The 24,343-nt window shown below is 40.7% G+C and overlaps 2 protein-coding genes and 1 long non-coding RNA gene across 8 annotated transcripts in view; 1 reads left to right on the top strand and 2 right to left on the bottom strand.

Moving 5' to 3' along the window:
• The window catches only part of LOC115940541 (uncharacterized), a 127,127-nt gene that overhangs the window by 39,339 nt on the left and 63,445 nt on the right, over positions 1 to 24,343 (top strand). The window lies entirely within an intron of this gene.
• Positions 1 to 24,343, bottom strand: part of ZNF630 (zinc finger protein 630) — a 265,177-nt gene that overhangs the window by 186,975 nt on the left and 53,859 nt on the right. The gene's annotated exons all lie outside the window — the stretch shown is intronic.
• Positions 288 to 24,343, bottom strand: part of LOC115942702 (zinc finger protein 182-like) — a 24,798-nt gene continuing 742 nt past the window's right edge. Inside the window, exons 3-5 of one of the 5 annotated variants that reach the window (XM_081809380.1) lie at positions 23,702 to 23,760; positions 3,066 to 3,192; positions 2,638 to 2,759 (exon numbers count right to left, since the gene is read on the bottom strand). In XM_081809380.1, the coding sequence (XP_081665506.1) occupies positions 2,653 to 2,759; positions 3,066 to 3,192; positions 23,702 to 23,716 (249 nt within the window). In that variant the 5' untranslated portion in view covers positions 23,717 to 23,760 and the 3' untranslated portion in view covers positions 2,638 to 2,652. Of the gene's footprint in view, positions 3,193 to 23,701; positions 23,761 to 24,343 lie in introns of all 5 variants that reach the window. The other 4 variants (XR_014141450.1, XR_014141451.1, XR_014141452.1 and 1 more) reach the window with 4 other exon arrangements.

Genomic DNA, 24,343 nt, shown 5'->3' with positions numbered 1-24,343 from the left:
CAGGTCATGATCCCAGGGTCCTGGGATCGAGCCCCGCATCGGGCTCCCTGCTCGGCGGGAAGCCTGCTTCTCCCTCTCCCACTCCCGCTGCTTGTGTTCCCTCTCTCGCTGTCAAATAAAATCTTGGGAAAAAAAAAAATCTTTTTTACAGGGCGCCTGGGTGGCTCAGTCAGTTGAGCGTCTGCCTTTGGCTCAGGTCATGCATCAAGCCCTGCATTAGGCTTCCCCGCTCAGCAGGGAGTCTATTTGTCCCTCTGCGCACCGCCCCCCCCGCCCCGTTCGTGCACGCACACTTGCGCGCGCTCTCAAATAAAATCTTTTAAAAAATTGTTTTTACGTGGTTTCTAGCTCTGTCAATTTTTAAAAGGCCTAGAAACAATTCCCTAACATCCAAATTGTGGTCTCAAAACACTATTACCACAAAAAAAAAAACAAAAAACAAAAAAACAGGGTTCCTTGGAGAAATGGCTGATTCCAAGCCAGAAATGGGAACTATATAAAAAGCCTGGAACATCTTGTAACACCAGAAAGCAAAGACGCTACCAAAGACTCAGGAGCCAATCTGAAGGGGTTTCTGCTCACCAGAGATAGGGCAGTTTGATTCATAATGAGGATAAGGCAATGTTTGATTAAAATATTAAAAAAATATTAGTCACCTTTTGAATGATGCTACAAAACCAACTCATTTTTAAAAGTGGTAAACAAATGGGAAAACACACATAACTGAAATGGAATTCCTGGAACTAACATATAAGCAAATAACAGATGAGAGGCAATCCTCTTTATAGAAGTATTCCAGCTAATCAACAAGGCACGATAGAATACACCATTTTGCAAACATTAATGAATACATACAAGCAATAATCACCGAGAACTCATAACTACAATAGACAACCAGGCACTGCATGCCTTCTGATGTCATAGCAGCTAGGAAGTAAACTTGCTAAAAGAAAAAAATAAAACCCTGGATCTGATCAAACTTCAAAATCTAACCACCAATTTACAAGAAAAAAATAAGGGACAGAGGAATATGTTAAATACCATAGGGTACTTAGCAAAGTTCAGAACGTGGGAAACTAAAAGACAAATTAACCAGTTACTTAAAAAAAATAAAAGGGGGGGAAAAAGATAGCTGGGAATCATTTGTAGGTTATGAGAAGAATCCAAGTAGCTATGAGAACATTCAGCACCCAGATCCTGATTTCTCAGTACCATTCCCCATTAAAAGGAAAAAATCCTTGGAGAAGCTGCTGATTCTAGGTCTGAAACAGGGAAAGTACAGTGTGAACCTGGAATATATTTTTGTGCTAGAAAGTGCTCAAAGAATGATGGGGTCATGTTAAGAGATGGAGAAGCCAGCCCGAAGTGACTCCTCCTGGACAAATTGAGGACAATTTGAACATCAAAATGAATAATGACAGAAGACATTAATGCATTATAACACACTGAAAAATAACAATCTGAGTCCATACTGATACTAAAATTAATTCATTAATGGGATGGGGCAAAAGAAGAGTGCCAACTTCTAAATGGAGACGGAATGGGAGAAAATTCCCCCTTTTTCCAACCATCTTATAAATTGATTCAGGCAAAGAATCCTCTGTGAATGTTAAAACGCTGGGTAAAAATTTTTGAAAATGGGATATTCATCATTTGGCAGTTCCACAAAATGTTAAACATGTGGTCCAACAATCCCACTCCTATGTCCATACTCAAAAGGAATTAAAACCTTCACCTCCACAAAACATTCTACATGAATGTTCATAGCAGCTTTATAATGGCCAAAAAGTGAGATCGACCTAAATACCCATCAGCAGATAAATGGCTAACCAAAAGTGGTGTATCCAGACAGCAGAGTATCATTCCACCAGAAAAAGGAATGAAGTCCTGATACATGCCACACCATGAATGAACCTTGAAATCATGCCAAGTGCAAGAAACCAGACATGAAAGGCCACATTTTGTATGGTTCCATTTACATGAAATCTCCAGAATAGGCAAAACCATAGAGGCAGAAAGTGGCTGCCAGGGGATGGGGGAAGGAGGAAATAGAGACTGACTGGTAAGGGGTATGGGTTTCTTTCTGGGGTAATAATGTTCTAGAATTAGATAATGGTGATGGTTTCATAACTTGGTGAACATACTAAAAATCACTGAATTTGTATACTTCAAAAAGAGCAAAGTTTAGGGTCTGAATTCTATCTCAATAAAGCTATTTTTAAACAAAGATAAGATGTTTTAGGAGAGCAAATCTGATCGAAATATCTCAACTGAATGGAAACAGGTAATCCAACATGGACTTAGAGCAGTAGTGCCTACGCCTGTGACTCAGGTGGGCCTGGCTTCAGATAAAGCGGTGAGAAGTGAGAATGGGAGAAGTGGCAGGGCGTGAGCGGGGACTGGCACTTACAAGACGCTTACCCACCGGGAAAAGGAGCTATGCAGAAACTTCTGGGTGAGCACCAACTTAAGGGGAGTGGTCTGGTGGGTGTGGGACAGGGGCGAGGGGTGTCACTCTTATGTCTGAGGTATTCATGTGCCTGTCCAACAAGATCAAAGGGTCACAAGCTTTCCCCAGACATTCCTGAAAGCCCTTTCAGAGGTCCTCACCCATGGCTGACAAGCTGGCACCTCCTGTCCCTGTCGTCTGAGTCAATGCCACTCACCTGGAAAGCTCCAAAAGGAGATTTTTGTTTCTGCTAGGCATGGCTCTTCTACCTCCAATTTGAGGATGAGGTCTGGTTTGGTCACCTGTGGCCCTGCTGATGAGAGATGACAGTGATACCTCCTGGATCTTCAGAGCATCTGAGAAAGAGGGCAGTGGGGTCTGGGGCAGCATGAGAGACCGATCACTTGACACAGTGGTCCAATGGTCAAGTCGAACCATTTCACCTGGGTTTTGAGTTCACAAACACCCTGTTAGGAAACTTCGATCCCTGGAACTCAACGTCCAGCTTTTCAAGCAGTTCAGAGACCTTACAAGTTTTCCAAACTGAGAAAGGAAAGGCCCTCTATCAGGCACAACAATCATAAGCAGCAAAATTACCTGAGGAAGCCATTCTTACCCACAGAGACCAGGCTGCTGTAGGTCTCCAGCATCACTTCTCTGTACAGGGTCTTCTGTAGAGGGTTCAGGTACTGCCACTCCTCTGGGGTGAAATCCACAACCACATCCTCGAATGTCACGAGTCCCTGTAATTGCACATTCCTTTTACTCTAAAATACTGACCACTGGGTGATGAGGATGAAATGTAGGGAACTGCTGATTGGGTTCCCAGTTCGTGATGATGACTTAATACAGGATGCCTACCTTGTTGGAAAATCACAAGCCATGGCAGAAAAACTATTCCATCAACTACACGGAATATTCCATAAGTGTATAGAATATATGTAAGACAATGTGGTATTTGCACAAGGATAGACAAATAGTCCAGTAGGACTAAAAAGAGAATCCAAATGCCATATGGGCACCTGAGTTATGATAAAGTTGACACTGCAAGGCAGTGGGGAGAGGATGATCTTTTCAAATAAATGTGGGTGGACTACTGGATATCCACAGGGGGCAGAATTTAGCCACTAACTCACCATACGCAAAAATGAGCTACAGAGAAATTGTAAATCTAATGTGAAAGATAACACAATAAGGTGCCTAGAAAACAGTACAGGAAAATGTTTTCATAGTCTTGGTGTAGGGAAAGAATTCTAAAACAAGATGTGAAAAGCGCTACTCATGAAGGAAAAGATTTATAAATGTTACAAGATTAAAAGTACAACAGTCAGGGAAATACAAATCAAAACCACAATGAGAGAGAGACCACCTCACACCTGTCAGAATGGCTAAAATTAACAACACAAGAAACAACAGGTGTTGGCAAGGATGTGGAGAAAGGGCGGTGGGAATGCAAACTGGTGCAGCCACTCTGGGAAACAGTATGGAGGTTCCTCAAGAAGTGTAAAATAGAGCTACCCCATAATCCAGCAACTGCACTACTAGCTATTTACCCAAAGGATTCAAAGATACTGATTTGAAGGGATACATGCACCCCGATGTTTACTGCAGCATTATCAACAATAGCCAAATTATGGAAAGAGCCCAAACGTCCATCGACTGATGAATGGATAATGAAGATGCGGTCTATATCTACAATGGACTAGTACTCAGCCATAAAAAAGAATGAAATCTTGCCATTTGCAACGTGGATGGAGCTAGAAAGTATTATGCTAAGCGGAATAAGTCTGTCAAAGAAAAGTAAATAACATAATTTCACTCATAAGTGGAATTTAAAAAACAAAATGAATGAGGAAAGGGGAAAACAAGAGAGAGAGAGGCAAGCCAAGAAACAGACTCTTGATGATAGAGACCAAACTGCTGGTTACCAGAGAGGAGGGGGTGGGGGGATGAGTGCAACAGGTGACAGGGATTAAGGAGGGCACTTGTGATGGGCAGCGGGTGTTGTATGCCAAGTGCTGAGTCACTCTATTGTGCGCCTGAAACTAATAATACACTGTATCTTAACTAACTGGAATTTAAATAAAAACAAAAAAATAAAAGTAGAACAGTAAAAAGGCAAGCTTTAAATGGGGAGATTATCTGCAACAATCAAAAATGATAAAGGGATCTTATCTGGAACATATAAAACCCCTGCAAATCGGGGCGCCTGGGTGGCTCAGATGGTTAAGCATCTGCCTTCGGCTCAGGTCATGATCCTAGGGTCCTGGGATCGAGTCCCGCATCGGGCTCCCTGCTAGGCAGGGAGCCTGCTTCTCCCTCTGCCTCTGCCTCTCTCTCTCTCTCTCTCTCTGACTCTCATGAATAAACAAATAAAACATTTTAAAAAAACCCGGCAAATCAATAAGAAACACAAAAACACCACCAAAAAACAGAGAAGAGATGTGAATATGTACTTCACTAAAAACAAAACCCAAATGGCCTATGAGCATAAGAAAATGTACTCAACCCAATCAGCACTCAGGTAAATGAAAATTTAAGCCATGCTGAGACACTCCTACGCCCCCACTAAAAAGGTTATTAATTAAGCAGACTAAAATATCATAAGATTGTGGTGAAATGAGAACTCTCACACTTAGTAGGAATATATACTGGCAGAGTTGCTTGGGGAAATTGACAGTGTTTACTAAAGTTAATGATTTGCATACATTATGACGCAGCAATTCTACTTCTAGGTACACAGCTTAAAGAAAATCATGCATATATGCTCTAGAAAACAAGTACAGGATGTTCACAGAAGCACTACTTCTAAAACTAAAATGTGGAAAAAATGCAGATGTCCCTCAACAACACAATGGGTAAACTGTGGCACATTCAATGGGATCCTGCCTGGTGATGAAAATAAATGAACTACAAACCACATATCCAACACAGGTGAATCTCACAGATGTACCGATGAGCACAAGAATGCAGACACCGGAGTATATCCTGCATGATTTGATTTATATATAATAAGAGCACAGGCAAGGCCAACCTATGATGTTAAAAGTCAGGAGAGCGATTACCTTTGTGGGTGGTACTGATTGGGAGAGGGCAAGAGTGGGGATTCTGAGGTCCTTGTCCTGTTCTAATCTTGACCTTTATACTTAAAAATTACTTTGACCAAAAGTGCAAAAGCAGTTCAAGGGAAAATGGGAGTTCCCATTTCAACAAACGATGCTGGAACAATTGGATCTACATATGCAAAAACAAAGAACTCCAGCAAATACCTCCCACATGTATAAAACTCAAACCTCAACACAGATCGCAGACCTAAATGTAAAATCTAAACCTATAAAATTTCTAGAAGAAAATATAGGAGGGGCACCTGGGTGGCTCAGTCAGTTAAGCATCCAACTCTTGATCTCAGCTCAGGTTTGATCTCGGGGTTGTGAGTTCAAGCCCCATGCTGGGCTCCACGCTGGGTGTGGAGCCTACTTACACACACACACACACACACACACACACACACAGGAGAAAATCTTTTTAACCTTAGGTTAGTCAAGTATTTCTTAGATGGGACAGCAAAATTCAAAAGACAGTCTTAAAAGAAGAAAAAGCCACAGAATGAAAGAAAATATTTACAAATCACATTCTGGCAAAAAAAAAAAAAATTGTATTGAGAATATATAGTGAACTCTAAAAACTAAAAAAAAAAAAGGCAAAAGAAAGATATTAAGCCAAAGAAGATATACAAATGAGAAATAAGCACATGGAAAGATATTTAACATCATTAGTCATGAAGAAACTGCAAATTAAAACCACAATGGGAGTTCGAGACAGCCCTGTGGGAAGACCAGGAAATCGCCTCCTTCCACGGACACAACAAACTTACAGCTCTATATAGAATAATTTTCCTCTAAAAAGGACCTGAGAACTAGATGAACAGCAGCACCTCCACAACAAAAGACAAAGAGACACAATGAGAAGGGCAGGAGAGGCAGTGACAGAACCTCATGTGGGACCCCACATCAGGAGTGGTGACCCCCCACAATCGGAAGAGATCACAAAAACATGGAACTCTACTCAAAGAGTAAAAGGACTGTGTCCCACATCAGCAACCTCCGAACCTGGGGGCCCGCACCAGAAAACCCCCAAAATGTTTGGTTTTGAAAATCAGTGGGGATTAAGACCAGGAGAATCACAGAATGTAGGGAACACAGAGCTCCCATTCTTTTTTTTTTTTTTTAAGATTTTATTTATTTGACAGAGAGAGATACACTGAGAGAGGGAACACAAGCAGGGGGAGTGGGAGAGGGAGAAGCAGGCTTCCCAGAGAGCAGGGAGCCCGATGTGGGGCTCGATCCCAGGACCCTGGGATCATGACCTGAGCCAAAGGCAGGCGCCCCTAGAGCTCCCATTCTTAAAGGGCTCTCGCGCAACACCCACTCACCCTGATATCTAGTGCAGAAGCAACAGATTGAAAAGTGCCTAGACCATAAGGGAGAGAGACACACTAATTTTTTTTCCTTTATTTTTTAAAGATTTTATTTATTTATTTGTCAGAGAAAAAGAGAGCACAAGCAGGGGAAGCAGCAGGCAGAGGGAGAAGCAGGCTCCCGGCAGAGCAGGGAGCCCAATGTGGGACTCGATCCCAGGACCTTGGATCATGACCTGAGCTGCAGGCAAATGCCCAACCGACTGAGCCACCCAGGCGTCCCAAATATATGTTATATTTATATAAATTTAAGTGTCCCAGAAATTCTATGAAATTTCTAAAACTCTGGTATTTCCTGGTATAAAGTTATCAATCATATCTAGTTGTTATTTTTTTTTAAGATTTTATATATTTATTTGTCAGAGAGAAAGAGAGCACAAGCAGGGGGAGCGGTAGGCAGAGGGAGAAGCAGACCCCCTGCAGAGCACGGAGTCCGATGCAGGGCTCGATCCCAGGACCCAGGGATCCTGACCTGAGCCGAAGGCAGACGCTTAACTGACTGAGCCCCCCAGCGCCCAGCACACGCTAATTCTAAAGCAGCTGCCACAGAGACAGGAACTTACAAGGACTTTATCTGGGGATGGATGTGCTGGCCAACAGCATTTTTGCAATCTCATCCTAATTTGCTGGTGATGAAGCCAACAGGCACCATTTTTGGTGCCTACTAGCACCAGAGGGCATGCTCTGCCCATCCCATGGCATGGCGGGGCTGGGCTAGCACCCCACGCACCATGCAACCCTCACAGAGACCAAGCCACAGGGAGGACAGGTGACCATCCCAAGCCCCATTCTCCTTGCTCAGTGGCCAAGATGCCAGCAGGCCCAGTCAGTGACCTGACCTGTACCTTCCCACATAGTGGCTAAGCTGCAAATGGATAGGGTGAGTGCCCTGAGCCCCGCCCTCCCCATGCAGAGACCAAGCCACAGTGGAAGGGCAAGCAGCTTGAATCCCACTCTCCCCATGCAGCAGCCCAGCCACGACAGAGCTGGGCAAGTGCCCTGAGCCCTGCCCTCCCCACACAGCAGCTGTGGTCCTATCACAGCCAGCATGCACATGCAGCCCACACAAGGGACACCATAGAATGCCTGACTCTGGGGGCCCAGGGAGACTTTTGGGCCACATGGAACATTTCCTACACGAGACTGTTCCTTCAAGACTGAGGGAGGTAGCTGTTTTACCTAATACATGTAGACAAACACAGAGAGACAAGCAAAATGAGGACACAGAGGAATATTTTCCAAACCAAAGAAGAAGGCAAACCCTCAGGAAAAGACCTTAATGAAATAGAGATTAGCAGCCTACCCGATAAAGAATTCAAAGTAATGGTCATAAAGATGCTCACTGATCTCAGGAGAAGAAAGGATGAACACAATAAGAACTTCAACAAAAAGAGGGGACGCCTGGGGGGCTCAGTCGGTTAAGCATCAGCCTTCAGCTCAGATCATGATCTCAGGGTCCTGGGATTGAGCGTCAGGCTCCCTGCTCAGTGGGGAGTCTGCCTCTCTCTCTCTCCCTCTCCCTCTGCTCGTGTTCTCTCTCTGTCACAAATAAATAAATAAAATCTTAAAAAAAAAAAAACAAAGAACTTCAACAAAAAGAAAAAATATGTGGGTACCTGGGTGGCTCGGTAGGTTAAACATCTGCCTTCAGCTCAGGTCATGATCTCAGGGTCCTGGAATCGAGCCCTGTGTCAGGTTCTCTGCTCAGTGGGGAGCCTGCTTCTCCCTCTCCTTCGGCCCCTCCCCCCAACTCATGCACACACTCTCTCAAACAAATGTCTTTTGAAAAAAAAAGAAAAAATATATAAGTACCAAACAGAGGTTATAACTAAACTGAAAAACACACCTGAGGGGTTCAAAAGCAGAACAGATGAAATAGAAGCACAAATCAGGGAAGCAATGGAAAACATCCAGAAAGAGCAGCAAAGAAAAAAAAAAAAGAACTAAAAGAGTAAGGACACCTTATGAGACCACTGGCACAACATTAAGCAGAATAACATTTGCATTATAGAGTTCCAGAAGGTAGGAGAGAGAAAGGATCAGAAAAATTATTTGAAGAAATAATGGCTGAAAACTTCCCTAACCTGGGGAAGGATACAGACATCCGGTTTAAGAAGCCCAAAGAGTTCAAAATAAGATGAACCCAAGGGAAAACACACCGAGACACATTACAATTACAATGGCTAAAGTTAAGGATACAGAGAAAATCTTAAAAGCAGTAAGAGAAAAGCAAAGTATTATGTACAAAGGAAACCCCAGAAGTCTATCAGATTTTTCAGCAGAAACATTGCAGACCAGAAGGGAGTGGGATGACATATTCAAAGTGCTGAAAGGGAAAAACTGCCAACCAGGAATTCTCTACCCAGAAAGGTTATCATTCAGAATTGAAGGAGAGAGTAAGAGTTTTCCAGATAAGCAAAATCTAACAGAGCTCATCACCACTAAACTGGCCTTACAAGAAATGTTAAAGGGACTTCTCTAAGCTAAGAAGAAAAGGCACTAATTTGTATTTTAAAAAAGAGCTATATAGCAATACTTGTATCAGACAAATTAGACTTTAAAACAAAGACCATAATGGGGCGCCTGGGTGGCTCAGTCGTTAAGCGTCTGCCTTCGGCTCAGGTCATGATCCCAGGGTCCTGGGATGGAGCCCCGCATCGGGCTCCCTGCTCCGCAGGAAGCCTGCTTCTCCCTCTCCCACTCCCCCTGCTTGTGTTCCCTGTCTCGCTGTGTCTCTCTCTGTCAAATAAATAAATCTTTAAAAAAAAAAAACAAAGACCATAACAAAAGACAAAGAGGGTGCCTGGGTGGCTCAGTTGGTTAAGCGACTGCCTTCGGCTCAGGTCATGATCCTGGAGTCCTGGGATCAAGTCCCACATCGGGCTCCCTGCTCAGCGGGGGATCTGCTTCTCCCTCTGACCCTCTTCCCTCTCATGCTCTCTGTCTCTCATTCTCTCTCTCAAATAAATAAATAAAATCTTTTAAAAAAAAGACAAAGAAGGGTACTACACAATGATAAAGGGGTCTATCCAACAAGAGGATATGACATTTGTAAATATCTATGCACTGAACACAGAGGTGCCTAAATACATATAACAAACATTAATAGAAATAAAGAGAGAAATAGCAATACAGTAATAGTAGGGGACTATAACCTCTCACTTAAATCAATGGATAGATCATCCAGACAGAAAATCAATAAGAAAACATTGGCCTTACACAACACATTAGGCTAGATGGATCTAATAGACAGATACGTAACACCCCATCCAAAAACAGGAGAATACATATTCTTGAGTGCATAGGGAACACTCTCCAGGATGGACCACATGTTAGATCACAAAACAAGTCTTAACAAATTTAGGAAGACTGAAATCATATCAAGCATCTTTTCTACCACAGTGGTATGAAACTAAAAACCAATTACAAGACCCAACTGGAAAAACACAAACATATGGAGACTAAACAACATGCTTTTAATTAACCAATCAAGAAATCAAAAGGTAACATGAGGGGCGCCTGGGTGGCTCAGTCGATTAAGCATCCAACTCTTGGTTTCAGCTCAGGTCATGATCTCAGGGTCTTGAGACTGGGCCCCAAGTCAAGCTCTGTGCTCAGCATGGAATCTGCCTGGGATTCTCTCCCTCTCCCTGCCCCTCCCTCCGCTCATACATGTGCATGCGCTCTCTCTTGCTCTCTAAAATAAATAAAAATCTTTAAAAAAAAAGATAACATGACACAAATGAAAATGGAAACACAATGGACCAAAATCTTTGGGACACAGGAAAAGCAGTTCTAAGAGAGAGAAGTTCAGGGCAATACAGGCCTACCTCAGGAAACAAGAAAACATCAAATAAACAATGTCTTAACATTCAAGGAAATAAGAACAAAGCCCAAAGTTAGTAGAAAAAAGGAAAGAATGAAGATCAGAATGGAAATAAATAGAGACTAAAAGCACAATAGAAAACATTAATGAAACTAAGAGCTGGTTCTTTGTAAAGATAAACAAAATCAACAAACTTTTAGCCAGACTCAAGAAAAGAGACAGAGCCCAAATAAAATCAGAAACAAATGAGGAGAAGTTATAACTGATACCATAGAAATACAAAGGACTGTAAGAGAATACTATCAACAATTATACACCAACAAATCAGACAACCTAGAAAAAATGGATAAACTCCTAGAAACAATATCTTCCAAGACTGAATCATGAAGAATTAGAAAATCTGAAGACTGATTACTAATAATGAAACTGAATCAAGGGCACCTGAGTGGCTCAGACAGTTAAGTGTCTGCCTTCGGCTCAGGTCATGATCCCAGGGTCCTGGGATCAAGCCCCACATTGGGCTCCTGGCTCAGCGGGGAGCCTGCTTCTCCCTCTCCCCTCTGCCTCTCTCCCTGCTCATGCTCTCTCTCTGTATCTCTGTCTCAAATGAATGAATAAAATCTTTAAAAAAATTTTTTTAATTAAAAAAAATTTTAAAAGAAACTGAATCCGTAATCAAAAAACTCCCAACAAACAGAAGTCCAGGTCAAGTTGGCCTCCTCAAATTATTCCAACTCTTGAAGAGGAAGGAACACTTCCACACTCATTTTACAAAGCCAGCATTACCCGGATACCAAAACCAAAGACACTACAAAAAATTACAGGCCAATATCCATGATGAACATAGATGCAAAAGTCCTCAACTAAATATTAGCAAACCGAATTCAATAAAACATTAAAAGGATCATACCCCATGACCAAGTGGGATTAATTCCATGCATCCAAGAATGGTTTAACATCTATAAATTGATCAATGTGATACACCAAGAAAAGCATTTGACAAAATTCAACATTCATTTGTGATAAAAACTCTCAACAAATTGGGTATACAGAGAAGGTATCGCAACACAATAAAGGCCATATATGACAAGACCATACCTAATATAATACTCAACAGTGAAAAGGTGAAAGAAAGCCTTTCCTCTAAGATCAGAAACAACATAAGGATGTCCACTCACCACTTTTATTCAACATAGTACCAAAGTCCTAGCCACAGTAATTATGCAGGAAAAAAAAAGAAATAAAGGAAATAAATGGGAAGAAGTAAAACTGTCACTATTTGCAGATGACATATTATATAAAAAAACCTTAAAGACTCCACCAAAAAAATCATTAGAATAAATTCAGTAAAGTTGCAGGACACAAAATTTATATACAGAAATCTGTTGTGTTTCTATACACTAATACCAAACTATCGAAAGAGATATTTTCTTTTTTTTTTTAAGATTTTATTTATTTATTTGACACAGAGAGAGCGACAGCAGGAGAGGGAACACAAGCAGGGGGGAGGGGGGAGGGAGAAGCAGGCCTCCTGCAGAGCAGGGAGCCCAATGCGGGACTCGATCCCAGGACCCTGGGATCATGACCTGAGCCAAAGGCAGACGCTTAATGACTGAGCCACCCAGGCGCCCCCATCAAAAGAGATATTAAGATAACAATCAGATTTACAAGTGCATCAAAAAAAACCCTAAAATACCTAGGAGTAAATTTAACCAAGGACATGAAAGACATGTATTCTGAAAACCATGAGCCACAGATGAAAGAAACTGAAGATGACACGAATAAATGGAAAGATACCATGCTCACAGACTGAAAGAAATAATATTGTTAAAATGCTGTAGCTAAAGCAATCTATAGATTTAATGCAATCCCTGTCAAAATACCAAGGGCATTTTTCACAGAACTATAACAAATAATCCTAAAATGTATATGGAACAACAAAACATCTCCAATAGACAAAGCAATCTTGAGAAAGAACAAAGCTAGGTATCATGCTCCCTGATTTTAAACTATACTACAAAGGTATAGTAATCAAAACAGTATGGTACTAGGAAAAAACCGACACACAAATCAATGGACCAAAATAGAGAACCCAGAAATAAACCCATGCTTATATGGTCAATTAATCTAGAACAAAGGAGGCAAGAATATAACAATGGAGAAAAGACAGTCTCTTAAATAAATGGGTGCTACATGCAAAATGGGCAGCTATATGCAAAAGAATGAAACTGGATCACTTTCATACACCATATACAAAAATAAGCTCAACGCCTGGGGAACACGGTAGGGAGATTATTCACCCTTCTTGGAGTGCATGCCTGAGAGGCAGCACTCATGGAGACACCTCCCTGGGAACAAAGAAACTGGCCAGCGCCATTTTGATTCCCCACCCCTCAGCATACATAGAGCCATCTGTGGCAAGCAGTATACACTGATGCTGGCTACCTGACTTGCTTACACCAAGCCCCACACCCCTGCAGGCAGGTGGAACTGCCCTTCTCAGTCATGCTTGCCTCAGTCCCAGCACGGCAGGCCCCTCCCCCAGAGACCAGCACAAACCCCTGTCCACGCCACAACTCCTGACCAGGGAGTTTTTTCTGCAGGGCCTCAGTTTCAGTGAAGTTGGTGACAGGTCTCATTTAACAAGTGGACCAGAGCACACTTAGTTCAAACTTGCCACATTTCAGGCCAGGGACCAAACACTGCCCACAGCAGGCAGGGAGAGCCTCCGCAGATGACGGGCCTGCAGGACAGAGCAGCCAGAACACAACAGCAGAGCTCACGCAGCACACACTGGAGACACTCCGTGAAGTGCCAGGGCCTGGGCACTCCATGGCCTCTTCATAAGGCCATTACTTTCAGAAACAGGAGACATAAACGGCTTCTCTACCGCACAGAAAAAGGCAGAGACTTGGATAAAATGTGAAGACAAAGGAAATTATCCCAAATGAAAGAACAAGGCCATGGCCAGAGATCTAACCGAAACAGATACAAGTAACATGCCTGATGGAGAATTTAAAGCAACAATAATAAAGATACACACTGGGTTTGATAAAAGAATAGAAGACATCAGTGAGACGCTTGCCGAAGAGAGAAAAAAGTTAAAAAAGAATCAATCAGGGGCGCCTGGGTGGCTCAGAAGGTTAAGCGTCTGCGTTCGGTTTGACTCTCACCTCAGGTCTTGATCTCAGGGTCATGAAATTCAAGCCCCATATTGGGGGGGGGGGTCTACTTTAAAAAAAAAAAAAGAATTGACCAGAGATGAAGAGCGCAATAAACAAGATTAGAAACACACCTGATATAACAAACAGCAGGCTAGAAGAAGCAGAGGAATGAACTAGTGACCTAGACGACAAAGTAATGGAAAGTATGTAATGAAGATGAAGAAAAGAGAGAGAAGAATTATGCAACATGAGAACAGACTTAATAAACTCAGTGACTCCATCAAACGTAGTAACATTCGTATTGTAGGAGTCTCAGAAGAAGGAGAGAGAGAAAGGGGGGGTAGAAAATTTATTTGAAGAAATAATAGCTGAAAACTTCCCTAATCTGGGGATGGAAATAGACATCTAGATCCACAAAGCACAGAGAACTCCCATCAAAATCAACAAAAGCAGGCCAACACGAAGACATATTGTAATTAAATTTGCAAAATATACTGATAAAGAAAAAATCTAAAAAGCAGTAAAACAAAAGAAGTCCTTATTGGCACCCAGCTGGCCAATCAGTACAGCATGTGACTCTTTATCCCGGGATTGTGGGTTTGAGCCCCACGCTGGGTGTAGAGATAACTTAAAAAATAAAATCTTAAAAAAATTTAGCCCTTGGGACGCCTGGGTGGCTAAATTGGTTATATATCTGCCTTTGGCTCAGGTCATGATCCCAGGGTCTGGGATCAAGTCCCGCACCGGGCTCCTTGCTCAGCGGGGAGCCTGCTTCTCCCTCTGCCTGCCACTCCCCCTGCTTGTGCACTCTCTCTCTGACAAATAAATAAATAGAATCTTAAAAAAAAATTAGTCCTTAACATACAAGGTAAGACCCATAAGGCAGATTTATCAACAGAAACTTGGAAAGCCAACAAGGAGTCGCATGATATATTCAAAGTGCTGACTGGAAAAATCTGCAGCCAAGAATCTATCCAGCAAGGCTAACATTCAGAATAGGAGAGATAACAAGTTTCCCAGACAAACAAAAAATAAAGGAGTATGTAACCACTAAACCAGCCCTGCAAGAAATATTAAAGGGAACTCTTTGAGTGGAAAGGAAAAACCAAAAGTGACAAAGACAAGAAAGGAACAGAAAAACTCTCCAGAAACAGGAAAATGGCAATATATGCATATCTATCAATAATTGCTCTGAATGTAAATGGACTAAATGCTCCAATCAAAAGACAGAGGGTGTCAGAATGGATAAAAGAAAACAAGATCCATCTATATGCTGCCTACAAGAGATTCATTTTATTTTACTTTTTTTTTTTTAAGTAATATCTACACCCAGTGTGGGGCTCAAACTCACAACCCCGAGATCAAGAGTCACATGGCTACTGAGCTAATCAGGCACCCCATACAAGAGAATCATTTTAGATCTAAAGACATCTACGGATTGAAAGTGAAGGGACAGAGAAAAATTTATCATGCAAACGGATGTCAAAAGAAAGCCAGAGTAACTACTTATATTGGACAAACCAGACTTTAAAACAAAGACTGTAATAAGAGACTGAAGCAGTGCACTATATCATAATAAAGGGGACAATCCAACAAGATATTACAATTGAAAGTGTTTATGCACCCAACCTGGAAGCACCCAAATATACAAAACAATTAATAACACGTGCTTTCTTTAATGTTAATAGTGTCCTTGTTTATGTCTAATATCTGGTGCCCTTGCAAGTTACTTTTATTTGTTGTTATTATTATTTGTTCTTGACTATTAACTGTAAGAGGTAACAAAGTGTCTTTGGTAAAAAAAAAAAAAAAAACAATAACAAACATAAAAAACTAATTGATAACAATACAATAATAGTAGAGGATATTAACACCCCACTTACATCAAGGGACAGAAAATAAACAAGGAAACGACGGCTTTGAATGACACACTGGACCAGATGGACTTACAGATATATTCAGAACATTCCATCCTAAAACAGCAGACTACACATTCTTTTCAAGTGCACATGGGACATTCTCCAGAATAGATCACAGATTACATCACAAAACAGGTCTCAAAAAATACAAAAAGACTGAAGTCATACCATGCACTTTCTCTGACTGCAACGTTATGAAACTTGAAGTCAACCACAAGAAAAAAATCTGGAAAGACCGCAAACACATAGAGGTTAAACAATATGCTACTGAACAATGAATGTGTCAACCAGGAAATCAAAGAAATAAAAAAAAAATACACGGAAACAAATAAAAATTAAAACACAATGGTCCAAAACCTTTGGGATGCAGCAAAAGCAGACCTAAGAGGGAAGTATATACCAATACAAGCCTACCTCAAGAAGCAAGAAGAAAATCTCAAATAAACAACCCAAACTTACACCTAAAGGAACTAGGTAAAAAACAACAAATGAAGCCCAAAGCCAGCAGAAAGAAGGAAATAATAAGGATTAGAGGAGAAATAAATGACACAGAAATTTAAAAAAAACAATAGAACAGATCAATGAAATCAGGAGCTGGTTCTTTGAAAAAATTAATAAAATTGAGGGGCGCCTGGCGGGCTCAGTCAGTTAAGCGTCTGCCTTCGAGTCAGATCTCAGGGTTCTGGGGTCACACCCTTCAATGGGGAGTCTGCTTCTCCCTCTCCCTCTGCCCCTCCACCTGCTCATGCTCGCTCGCTCTCTCTTTCATAAATAAAATCTTTTTAAAAAATTAATAAAATTGATAAACCTCTAGCCAAACTTATCAAAAAGAAAAGAGAAAGGACCCAAACAGATAAAATCATGAATTAAAGAGGAGAGATCACAACCAACATCACAGAAACACAATTATAAGAGAATATTATGAAAAACTATATGCTAACAAATTGGACAACCTAGAAGAAATGGATAAATTCCTACAAACATATAAGCTACCAAAACTGAAACAGGAGGAAATAGAAAACTTGAACAGACCCATAACCAGCAAGGAAATTGAATCCGTAATCAAAAAACTCCCAACAAACAAAAGTCCAGAGTGCTCACTTCAGCAGCACATATACTATGAAGTCCAGGGCCAGATGGCTGCACAGGCAAATTCTACCAAACATTTAAAGAAGAGTTAATACCTATTCTTCTCAAACTATTCCAAAAAAAAAACAGAAAAAGAAGGAAAACTTCCATACTCATTCTATGAAGGCAGCATTACCCTGATACCAAAACCAGATAAAAAACACCACTAAAAAAGAGAACTACAGGCCAATATCCCTGATGAACATGGATGCAAAAATTCTCAATACTAGCAAACCAAATCTAACAATACATTAAAAAAATCATTCACCACGATCAAGTGGGATTTATTCCTGGGTTGCAAGGGTGGTTCAATATTCACAAATCAATCAATGTGATACATCATAGAACCATACCATCATTTCAATAGATGCAGAAAAAGCATCTGACAAAGTACAACATCCATTCATGATAAAAACCCTTAACAAAGTAGGTTTAGAGGGAACATACTTCAACATAATAAAGGCCATCTATGACAAACCCACAGCCAGCATCATACTCAGTGGGGAAAAACTGAGAGCTTCTCCTCTACAGTCAGGAACAAGACAGGGATGTCCACTCTCACCACTTTTATTTATCTGAGTACTGGAAGTCCTAGCTACCACAATCAGAGAATGAAAAGAAATAAAAAGTATCCAAATAGGCAAGGAAAAACTAAAATTTTCACTATTTGCAGACGACATGATACTGTACATAGAAAACCCAAAAGACTGCACCAAGAAACTGCTGGAACTGATACACAAATTCAGGAAAAGTCACAGGATACAAAATCAATGTACATAAATCCGTTGCATTTCTATACACCACTAATGAAGCAGCAGAAAGAAAAATTAAGGAATCAATCCCAGGGGCACCTGGGTGGCTCAGTCAGTTAAGCATCTACCTTCAGCCCAGGTCATGATCCCAGGGTCCTGGGATCGAGCCCCACATCAGGCTCCCCGCCCGATGGGCAGCCTACTTCTCCCTCTCTACCGCTTATGCTCTCCCGCGTTCTCTCTCTCAAATAATAAAATCTTAAAAAAAAAATCAATCCAATTTACAACTGCACCAAAACCAGTAAGATACCTAGGAATAAACCTAGCCAAAGAGATGAAAGACCTGTACTCTAAAAACTAAAACACTGATAAAAGAAATTGAAGATGACACAAAGAAATGGAAAGACAGGGGTGCCTGGGTGGCTCAGTCGACTAAGCATCAGACTCTTGATTTCAGCCCATGTCATGATCTCAAGGTGGTGATATCAAGCCCCACATGAGGCTTCAGGCTCAGCATGGAGTCTGCTTCAGATTCTCTCTCTCCCTCTCCCCCAACTCATTCTCTCTCTCCCTCTCTCCCCCTTCTCTTTTTTTTTTTAAAGATTATTTATTTATTTGACAGAGAGAGAGAGCACAAGCAGGGGGAGTGGCGGGCGGAGGGAGAGGGAGAAGCAGGCTCCCCGCACAGCAGTGGGAGCCCAATGTGGGACTCGATCCCAGGACCCGGGATCATGACCTGAGCTGAAGGCAGTCATTTAACCAACTGAGCCACCCAGGCGCCCTCTCTCTCTCTCTCTCTCAAAATAAATTAAGTAAAATCTTGAAAAAAGAAATGGAAAGACATTCTGTGCTCATGGATTAGAAGACCAAACATTGTTAAAATGTCTATACTACCCAAAGCTCAATCTACACATTTAATGCAATCCCTATCAAAATACCAACAGCATTTTTCACAGAGCTAGAACAATCCTAAAATTTGTATGGAACCACAAAAGACCCCAAATAGCCAAAGCAACCCTGAAAAAGAAAAGCAAAGCTGGAGGCATCACAATTCTATAATCAAAACAGTGTGGTACTGGCACAAAAATAGACACACAGGTCAACAGAACAGACAAGAAACCCCAGAAATGAACCCACAACTATACGGTCAATTAATCTTGGTCAAAGCAGGAAAGAAGATCCAGTGGGAAAAAGTCTCTTCAACAAATGGTGCTGGGAAAACTGGACAGCAACAAGCAAAAAAATGAAACTGGACCACTTTCTTACACCATACACAAAAATAAACTCAAAATTGATGAAAGACCTAAATGTGAGACATGAAACCATAAGAATTGTAGAAGAGAACAACAGCAGTAACTTCTTTGACATGGGCAGAAGCATCATCTTTCTAGATGCCTCCTGAGGGAAGGGAAACAAAAGCAAAAATAAACTAGTGGGACTTCATCAAAATAAAAGCCTTCTGCACAGTGAAGGAAACAATCAATAAAACTAAAAAAGCAACCTTCAGAATGGGAGAAGATATTTGCAAATGACATATCTGATAAAGGGTTAGTATCCAAAACACCTAACGAACTTATAAAACTCAACACCCCATAAGCAAATACTCCAATTAAAAAATGGACAGAAGGTGGCACAGTTTGTTAATAGTCGGACTCTTGCGGGGCGCCTGGGTGGCTCAGATGGTTAAGCGTCTGCCTTCGGCTCAGGTCATGATCCCAGGGTCCTGGGATCAAGTCCCGCATCGGGCTCCCTGCTAGGCGGGGAGCCTGCTTCTCTCCCTCTGCCTCTGCCTCTCTCTCTCTCTCTCTGACTTTCATGAATAAAAAAAAAAAAAAATTAAAAAAAAAATAGTCGGACTCTTGCTTTTGGCTCAGGTTGTGATCTCAGGGTTGTTGAGATCGAGCCCCACGTCAGGTTCCATGCTCAGCACGGAGTCTGAGTGGGATTCTCTCCCTTTCCCCCTCCCTACTGTGCTCTCTCTCTCTCCCTCAAATAAATCTTTTTTTTAAAAAAAGGGGCAGAAGACATGAACAGACATTTTTCCAAAGAAGACGTCCAGATGGCCAACAGACACATGAAAAGATGTGTCACTCATCATCAGGCAAATGCAAATCAAAACTACAATGAGTTATCACCTCACATCTGTCAGAATGGCTAAAATTAACAACTCAGGAAACAACAGATGTTGGCGAGGATGCAGAGAAAGGGGAACCCTCTTATACTGTTGGTGGGAATGCAAGCTGGTGCAGCCACTCTGGAAAACAGTATGGAGGTTCCTCCAAAAGTTAAAAATAGAGCTACCCTACAACCCAGCAAATGCACTACTAGGTATTTATCCAAAGGATACATAGTGATTCGAAGGGGCACATGCACCCCAATGTTTATAGCAGCAATGTCCACAAGAACCAACCTATGGAAAGAGCCCAGATGTCCATCGATAGATGAATGGATAAAGATGATGTGCTATACATATACAGTGGAATATTATGCAGCCATCAAAAAGAATGAAATCTTGCCATTTGCAACAACGTGAATGGAACTGGAGGGTATTATGCTAAGCAAAATAAATCAGTCAGAGAAAGACAAATGCCGTATGGTTTCACTCGTATGTGGAATTTAAGAAACAAAACAGATGAACATAGGGGAAGGGAAAGAAAAATAAAATAAGATGAAAATTGAGAGGGAGGCAAACCAAAAGAGACGCTGAACTCTAGGAAACAAACTGAGGGTTGCTGGAGGGGAGGTGGGGGGGATGGGGTAACTGGGTGACGGGCATTAAGGAGGGCACTTGATGTAATGAGCACTGGGTATTATATACAACTGATGAATCACTAAATTCTACCTCTGAAACTATTAAAAAATTTAGATTTATTATAAACTACAATAAAATACAAACAAAAACTTACCAATTTTTTCCCAGAATACCAACTGAAGTAAGTAATTTAAGAAAAGATTCCTGAAAATGCAAATGGACCTGAGTGTCCCAGGGCAGTACAATCCTAATTTTTAAACAATGTGCAGGGGTCACTATGAACCCCGTGTCACCAGCAAAACCTGTCAACAATTTGAATGTTTTACTTAAAGTGGAAAAGCAGCTTGCAGTGACGTCAGCTTTAGAAAATGAAACATCTGTAAAGCATGAAAATAAATACATCTTTTTAAAAAGTTAAAAATGGGCAGAAGACATGAATAGACATTTTTCCAAAGACGACATCCAGATGGCTAACAGACACATGAAAAGATGCTCATTAACATCACTCATCATCAGGAAAATACAAATCAAAACCATGATGAGATACCACCTCACACCTGTCTGAACGGTTATGATCAACAACGTAAAAAACAACATGCACCCCAATGTTTATAGCAGCGTTATCTATAATAGCCAAATTATGAAAACAGCTATATGTTAACTAACTGGAATTTAAATAGAAGCATAAAAAAAAAAGACAGCGTGGTACTGGCAGAGGGTTAGATATATAGATCAATAGAACAGAGTAGAGTCCAGAAATAGATCCACAAATATGCCAACTGATTTATGACGACCTGCAAAAGCAATTCAAAAGAGAAAAATGATCCTTTCAATAAATGGGATTGGAACAAATGGAATTCCATATGCAAAATAATAATCCTCAACCTAATCCTCACCCCTTATATAAAAATTAACGCAAAAGAGATCATAGGTCTAAATGTAAAACCTAAAACTATGAAACTTACAGAAAGGAAAAAAAATCATGACACAGGATCCACAAAGAGTTCTTAAATATGACACCGAAATCACCATCCATAAAGGAAATAATTCATAAATTGGACATTTTCAAAATTAAAAATTCTTGCTCTGTGAACAATACTGTTAAGAGAATAAAAAGACAAGCCACACAAACTATGTATCTGACAAAGGACTTGCACACAGAATATATAAATAACTCTCAAAGCTCACTAGTGAGAAAACAATCCAATTTTAAATGGGCAGAAGAGTTGATTGAACACTTCATCAAAAAGGATACACAAAAAGTAAATAAGCATATATAAAGATCTTAAACATCATTAGCTATTAGTGAAACCCAAATTAAAGCCATGATGAGATAGCAATTATACTGCTAGAATGACTAAAATTAAAAATACTGACAATACCAAGTGCTGACAAAAATGTGAAGCAACTGTAATTCTTATACATTGCTGGTGGAAATGAAAAATGATTCAACCATTCTGGAAAACAATCTGGCAGATTCTTAAAAAGGTAAACATACACTTACCATATGACCCAGCAATCCAATATTTATTCTAGAGAAATGAAAACCTATGTTGACACAAAAACCTGTGTATGAAGGTTTAAAGTAGTTTTACTCATAATTGCCAAAAACTGGAAATAATTCCCATGTCTTTCACCAGGAGAATGGATAGATAAGCTGTGGTACATCAATACCATGGAAGACCACCCAGCAATAAAAAGAACTGACACACACAGCTTGTCTGAATCTCCAGGGAATTATACTGAGTAAAAAATATCCTCAGTTTCAGAAGGTCACATACTATATGATTTGATTTTTATCACATTCTTGAAATGACAAAATTCTAGAAATGGAGAATGGTAATTCCTAGGAGTCTAAGAAGGGGAGGATTGGAGAAAAGGGATGGATTTGGCTATAAAAGGGTAACATAAGGGATCCCTGCAATGCTGGAGCTATGTCTTGACCATAGCAAAGTCAACATCCTGGTCATGACATTATACTATAGCTTTGTAAGATGTACTATTGGGGGAAACAGGTAAAGGATACACAGGATCTCTCTGTATTATTTTTATAATTGCACGTCGATTGATTATCTCAAAAGAACGTTTAATTTTTTTTAAAAAAAGTTACATACCACATGATTCCTTTTATATGACATTCTTGAAAAGATAAAACTGTAGTGACACAGAACAGATCTGTGGTTGCCTGAGGTTACAGGTGGGGAAGGACAGAACCATAAAGGGATAGCATAAGGCATTTTTTTGGCCTGATGAAACTATTCTCTACCCTATAGATGAGTTACACGCATCTGTATTCATGAAATGCCTTCATCTCAGCACTGACCTTAACAATGCCAAATGTGTTCACATTTATTGTACTGGACAACAACAAAATCAATATTCCTGCACACTAATTTAAAAAACATTTTTTTAGTGAAAGAAAAAAGATGGTTGGCTGTGAGCATCTGCAGGACTCTGTCTCTTGGCCAAATGAGAATCCAAAGTTGGACTGATAAAATTACTTCGGAAAAATGATTTCAAGAAAAATTTCAAGTTCCCTAAGACATTTTATTCCCAAATTACACCTTGACATTATGTCTCCAGCTCACTGAGGAATGCTCTAAGAAATACCGGCAGGAAACCAGGCTGTGGTTGAAGACAATTCCACCATCCACATGAAGACTCAGAAAAGAAATGCCATGGAAGGCAATTCCAGGAAACCTTTACTTCCCTGAGGACTTGGTGTGCTCTCTCCTGATGAGTAAGGTGAGCCAGCTTCCTAATTAAGTTTCCCTCTGGCAGCCAGAGGCTCGAAGAAGAGAAATCCGTAAGTCAATGTTAGTATCTGTCACACCCTAAGTCCTCCGCATGTCTACACTCTAACCTGGCCTTGCTGCTGTCTCTTATTCGCCCTGATCCTAATGCTTATTTACAAATAATTTCCTATCTTTTTTTTTTTTATAAAAGATTTTATTTATTTATTTGAGACAGAGAGAATGAGAGACAGAGAGCATGAGAGGGAGGAGGGTCAGAGGGAGAAGCAGACTCCCTGCCGAGCAGGGAGCCCGATGCGGGACTCGATCCTGGGACTCCAGGATCATGACCTGAGCCGAAGGCAGTCGCTTAACCAACTGAGCCACCCAGGCGCCCAAATAATTTCCTATCTTATGTCAGAAATTCCTACATAGCTCATCACATCCATGGTACCAAACAAAAAAAAAAAAAAAAAGAGGAAGGAACAGACTACATACTTACCTGGGGTTTGGCCATTTCCTGCTCTTCTTGGGAAAAGGCAGAGATGTGCGAAGCCCGAGCTGGAAGAATGGAGAAGTGTACAGCATATGAGAGAACCCATCAGGCATATCTGCCCAGAATTATCTGCCTAGGAATCCCCTCACATGAGCTGGGCATGAGGCCACCCTGTGGAAGTTTGGGCAACCATGCGGTTTTAACAACCACCTGTGTATTCTTGACTCTTTTCCTCACCTGAGCTTCTAACACAAAAAGGTTTTTTTTCTATATATACTTGTGTACTGACCCAGAAATTGTATTTCCAGGTATTTCCTTTAATGAAATTATTCTAATACATCACAATTCCTCTATAAGTACCTTCATCTCAGCACTGACTTCATGAATGCCAAAGTTAATCCTATATGACTCAAAATAAGAGACTAATAAGGAAATACAAGGGGTGAAATCCTACATAGCTATTAAAAACACCGTTGTATGGAACTGCATGCTTTAGCATCTGTGTACTTTTCTGTACATATATCTAAATTAAAAGTTTTTAAAATGTCACAGAATAAATTAAGCTGAATCACAGTAAAACTTCTAAATGAAAAAAAGGTAGGTTATAAAACTGCAGGAACCCATCTCATACTATATGTGAAATGTTTA

This window comes from Leptonychotes weddellii, chromosome X, assembly GCF_054177405.1.
Source record: "Leptonychotes weddellii isolate Sample4059 chromosome X, ASM5417740v2, whole genome shotgun sequence".
NCBI lineage: Eukaryota > Metazoa > Chordata > Mammalia > Carnivora > Phocidae > Leptonychotes > Leptonychotes weddellii.
The sequence above is the reverse complement of the archived record's forward strand: the minus strand, read 5'-3'. Positions and strand labels throughout refer to the sequence as shown.